At 37.9% G+C, this 6,000-nt stretch overlaps 1 protein-coding gene across 1 annotated transcript in view; it reads right to left on the minus strand.

Moving 5' to 3' along the window:
* ube2v1 (ubiquitin-conjugating enzyme E2 variant 1) overlaps window positions 1-3,406 on the minus strand; it is a 29,020-nt gene extending 25,614 nt beyond the window's left edge. The window contains exon 1 of the mRNA XM_028576044.1: window positions 3,116-3,406. Within this exon, the coding sequence (XP_028431845.1) occupies window positions 3,116-3,137 (22 nt within the window). The 5' untranslated portion in view covers window positions 3,138-3,406. The remainder of the gene's footprint in view (window positions 1-3,115) is intronic.
* Between the last annotated feature and the right edge of the window lie 2,594 nt (window positions 3,407-6,000).

Here is a 6,000-nt window from a genome sequence, read left to right on the forward strand (position 1 = left end):
GCAAAAGTGGATCTGTACCGTTAGCGCCCCGCTATTTACCTCTGGCATGTGTTGCCAGCATAGACGTCGCCAGTAGCAGACTGAGCCGCGTCTGTGCGACAGTAATAATGCTCCGTGCGGAAACAACGTCCGTCAGCGACACAACGTTGGTAAAATTGATTTAACGTAGCTTCGAGGCAAGTCATTTTGCATCGAGGATTTTTTGTAATCGAATTATTCGAGGAATCATTTCAGCCCTAAAAACATTGCTATGTTTAAGAGTAGCATGCTGTAGTTGTGTAAAACAGCGCGGTGGACATGAGCAGCAGACGTTAATGTTACCTTGGGTCAGGCTTGTTCCGTGGAATGGATGAGTAGACTGGATGTTTTCTACTGAGATGATGTAGCACTGACGCCCTGCTATTGTGGTAAGCTAATTTGATTTTACAATAGATACACTGTACAGATTTGTGTTTTTGCAGCTTAAAATTATTCCAAACTTTGCCTGTCTCTGCTCTTAGCCCCTCTTAATTTTCTTTCTCTTCCTTCATTTGTAATCCGCGCCGTCAGTCGTGTCCACCGAAGCGTCAGCCCGTGTGCTCTAGTAATAATAATTTGTGTAGAGTGAGCGGTACAACGTTAGTTATAGGGCTGCACGATATAAACTAAAATCAAAATCACGATTAATTGCACATTTTACCTCTGTAACGATAATTACATTTTTTGTAATTTGACGGACACTGCGGTTTTTTATTTTTTTGTATACAGTTTTAAAAAACGTCTTTTGCATGATAAAAATGTAAATAGGCTATACAATCTATTTCTTAACTGCTAATTAACTTGTTAGTCCTAACTCTGAACCAGCAAGTTACGTTTTAAGCTCCTCTTTTTTCTGCTTGTGGAGAGCTACATGACACATGAAACTTCAGCATATTGATGAGGACCGGTGAGTTGAATCGGCTGTCCGAGATTATAACAGGCAGACACACAGCTGGCAACCTGCAGGTGGAGGCGCTGGAAACAGGCGCTGGAGACAGGCCCGGACATACACGCCCGCTTGCCGCTGCGGAATAGGGCTGAATTCCGAAAGTCAGAAATAATTCAAATAGTTAAAAAAAAGATAATTAATACTATTCGAATGCTTAAATTACTATTCAAATGTGATATTTTTAAAAAATATGTTGGCTAACGTTAGCTAATCTCCCTCTTCTCACCTTGGCCTACCGGCATGTGAAAACAAAATGTTTTGTCATGTCACATCTGATGAACAATACATTAGCAGGAGTGAGAAACAAGGCATTGTGAGGTCATCATCACGGAGCATGTAACGTTAGTAAAGGGGGGGGGGATGACAGGCTGCGGCTGGAAATCGTAAGAAGGATGGGAAATAACATGACTTTAAAATGGACATCCACCTAGCCAAAATGCTTATGTTCTCATTAGTTAGCTTGTTCTTGTTCGTGCCGCGAATGGATTTCATAAGGGCGAATTGTTAAATTGTTACAATGTAATGTAATGTCAAAATCTGCTTTAAAAATAAACATACATGTTTTGAATATAATGTTCAACTTCGGCAGCTTTACCTATGTGCTAAAACATACAATGACTGAGGACGCCTAGTGACGAGGCCATAGCAACCAGTGTTGAATTTATTTCCCAGTGTCCTTTGCTAAATGGTCTCAATGTTTTATTGTTTTATTTCACATGAATACTAGTTTACTAGAGGAGTAACTTAGTATTTGAAATTATGCAGTAAATGTGCATTTAGTTTCCATGCTTATTGTGTTTCCACAACGTTGGTGAGTAAGTCTACTGAAATGGTCACCACACCATAACAGAGGAGTGTGATGCGCAAGGCCGGTTACACACAGGATGTGTTGCGCGAGCTTGTCAGCTGTGTGGCGTGTCCGTTTATATTTCGGCTCCCATGTTAACAGGTTAGAGCTTACATACTGCCTGCGTGACACGAGCGGCTCGAGCCGCGCCGAAAACACGTGCCTGCTAGAAATAGAACCGACGCCTATTTTTCACGCAACACGCAAGCATGTTGGAAGCGTTTCCAGGCAAAATAGAATAGAAATAGAAAAGATGTTCATGTCGTTTAGACATGAATACATATTCATAAATGAATTAATGTTTGTTTGAAAGTCTCTAGGTTTTGATATAAATGCAGATATAAATGTAATAAATAAAAAATCGATTTTCTAATATTGCACCTGTCAATAACAATATTCTGTATAATAATATTCTGTATCCTATTTTGCCATCAATACTGCCGACGTTGTCTTTGCTGTAATCAAATCAGTTATAACATGGTATTTCATTTTATCAAATCAGTTTTAACATGGTATTTCATTTTATCAAAGGGAAACATACATGTGTCCAGACAAGTCTAGCAGCAGCAGCACTGCGTCAGACACGTTTCTGGTGTGTAAAGACATAGAAAAATCCACGCAGCTGACACGCAACAGAAACGCCACGCTCACGTCACGCAGGCAGTGTGTAACCGGCCTAAGATGAGAAAGCAGAGGTTAACGCATGTATGTCATAGCTGTATATAAAAAAAAAAGGACAGCTGTTCATATTACATAAGCAGTAAGACTATGTTTACAAGTTGTTAAGTAAAATACATTGGGTTCAGTTCCTGTTGACAAAGTACTTTTGAGCATTTCTTCCGGAATGACTCTCGAGTTGCTGGACAGGGCTGTGCTGCCAGCTAACGTCATCTACACAAACAAGTGTTCTAACGTTAACATTAGCTAGCTACCCATCAAGCTGGTCATGGGCGAACAGAGTAACCCATCAATACCACAGAAATCTTTTATGTGCACTAAATCCGCATGTAACGTTAGCCTTTTCTTTGACCAGCTAGCTTCATAATGGTAAATCAAGGTTGATGCAGATGGCCGAGTGTTGCTCAAAGACTGTGGGCCAGTTTAGCTATAGCCAATGAGCTAGCTAACATTAGCATCGTTTGTAACAGCATTGTTCTGTTACAGTCAAAACTCCACTGCAGCTGGACTCTTGGCAATTGAAAAATTATTGCGCAGATAATGTGGTAAAGTGGAAAGTGTACTTCGTATACAAAATCAATAAAAACATAGAGATTTCTAAACTGTCGGTGAAGTCGACTTACCTGATGCGGCGGAGGCCGCCATCTTTGTCACTGGTTTAGTTTACGGTCGGAAGCGCGCACGTAAGATGATGTTAACTAGCGCGTGTCCGCCGTAAGAAAAAAAAGTAGCCTAACTTTTTTTTGGTAAGTTATTTTTCCCCATTAGGCTAATACATATTTTCAGTTGACTTGCTTCATGGTATTGGTATAAGTTAGTTATGCTTTTAACACTAGCGATTTTTCATTGAGCACTGCTGGCCCAGCAGGGGTGAGCTCAGTCCACCCAAACTGTCCCTGCGTTCATGGACATCGGAAAAACGTTTTTCCGAGTGAAAACGTCACCATTCACGTAACTTCCTGTGGGAATCAGAGGTCGGAAACTCCATAGACAGTATATAATGGACCAATAGACCCCGTTGGCTCTGGACCAGTGAAGGCTTTTTTTTTTTTTTTTTTTTTTATTGAAATAATAAGATTTACAAACAAACATGGCTGCATAAAACTCGTTATAACAAAGTGGGATACAAGGAAAATATAGCCAGATGGAGCAGCACTTAATACAAACAGGAAATATACATGTAGTCTTAGTAACAAAAGTAAGGATGGTTATTAAGGGAGAAGAGACATTCAAACATTCAAACAAAGAAAAAAAAAAAAAATATAGGGGGATTCCAGTCATTGTTCAGCTTTTAATCTCAGTTGGGAAGTGTTTTAGGGTATCATATATGTTTTGTGCTTTAGGACTTTTCAGAGTTTTTAAGGATTTCAAGTACATTTTAAATTCATTTTAAAAACAACAAATTTGGGAGAGGATTTCATAATTCTACATTTGTGAATAAAGAATTTAGCTAGACATACAACTGTATTAGTACAGAGCTCAACACCCTTGCTTTGCAATATCAATCCAAATGTTATATCGTCACAGGAGAAAGAGGTTGGGAATGAAGACATCTGTTGCTTAACCCATGTATGTATATCACACCAAAATGTCTGTATCACATTACATGAGAAAAACATATGGTCCGTAGTTTCAACATCATTTTCACAGAATGTACATTTATTATCATCTATACCAAAGCAAAGTCTCAGTAATTCTTTACAGGGGTAAATGTTGTTCATTACTTTGAAATGTGTTTCTTTCACTTTAGAAGAAATAGGGAGTGTTAGATACATTGTTCTTAGTTTAGTGATTGAAACTTTATCAAATTTTTGTAGTATATTATTTTTATTATGCATTTTAGGGTAAAGATAATCAATAAAACAATTTCTAATAAAGTGGTTAGTGCATTTTTTATCCAGAATAGAGAACCCTTGAATTGATAGTGGGGCCAATTGTGGTTGTAGTGTGCCAAAATATTTCTTGTTAGAAGGACAAATCCTTGGGGTAGTGCTTTATGTAATTTAGTAAAGTCTGATTTTAAGGGTTTGAAATTATGTTTGATGCAAAACTGTTCATAATTTAAAAATTGTCCGTTGGTATCCATTAAGTCGACCACGGACCATATGCTTCTCCCATACCAATCCTCAAAGAATAGAGATTTGTTGCGGTGCAAAATATATCTATTGTTCCAGAGTACAGATGTGTGGGGTGAGAAGTTATGTATGTATAACATTTTCCAATACAAGAGTATTTGTTTGTGAAACTCTGACAATGAATAGGTAATTTGTTAACATTAAAGTCCGCTCTGAGAAGAAATTCTAATCCTCCAATTTTCTTGAATAAGGTCTTTGGAATACAATACCAAAAGGAGTTGCTGTGTTTGATCCAAGATTTTAACCAATTTTTTTTAAGGTTTCATTAAGGCAGTCAAAGTCAATAACTTTTAGTCCTCCATCCTTTGTGTCTTTAACCATATTGCTTTTCTTCATATAATGTGGTCTGTTTCTCCAGATGAAGTTTAGGTTGATTTGGTTGATAGATTTAATTAAATTGTTTGGAATGGCATTGGAGTAGGCTGGATAAGTACATCTTGATAAACACTCCATCTTAGTTAGGTAAATTCGACCTTTGGCAATAGTTGTTGATATTTGGTATTTATCTTTTAAGAATATTGTTGTGTCATCCGCTAGTTGGCTAATTATTATGTCTGTGCCAAGTACATTAAGTTTTTTAATATCATTACAGTTTTTGATATAGATTGCTAGCATTTCTGTAGCTAAGATGAACAGGTATGGTGAGATGGGGCAACCTTGAGGAATACCCACATTAATCTTGAAGCTTGGGGTGGTACCACTAGGTAATAGGACACAGCTACTAATATCTTGATATAATCCACCAACCCATTTCCTAAATGTGATTCCAAATCCAAAGTGTTCGAGCGCCGAAAGAATAAACGGATGCTCCACGGAGTCGAATGCTTTATAGAAGTCTAAAAAAAGAAGGAAACCATCATCCTCTATTTGGTTTCTATACTCAATGATGTCCATTACCAATCTTATATTGTTGTGGATTGACCTTCCTTTTAAGAACCCTGACTGTGTATCTGCAATAATGTTTGAAATCCCTGTTTGAAGACAAGAAGCAAAGATGTAAGTTAGGAGTTTGTAGTCTGAATTTCTGAGTGTAATGGGTCTTCTGTTATCTATAATTCTGGGGTCTTTCCCGGGTTTTGGAATTGAGATGATAACTCCATGTCTCATTGTTGGTGGAAGCACACATGTTTCAAATATTTCGGTAAAGACTTGTAGCAGCAGGTCTCTTAAATCCATCCAAAACTGTCTGTAAAAGCCACCTGTGAGACCATCGGATCCAGGGGCTTTGTTAAGAGAAAGACGACCAATTACTCCATCAAGTTCTTTAATTGTTATTTGACTGTCACATGTTTGTTTGAGGCCATCCTCTATTTTTGGAATACGTTTTGCTATGTCCTGAAAAAAATTCTGACAGTTCACGCTAGAAAATTTAG

This window comes from Perca flavescens, chromosome 4, assembly GCF_004354835.1.
Source record: "Perca flavescens isolate YP-PL-M2 chromosome 4, PFLA_1.0, whole genome shotgun sequence".
Taxonomy (NCBI): domain Eukaryota; kingdom Metazoa; phylum Chordata; class Actinopteri; order Perciformes; family Percidae; genus Perca; species Perca flavescens.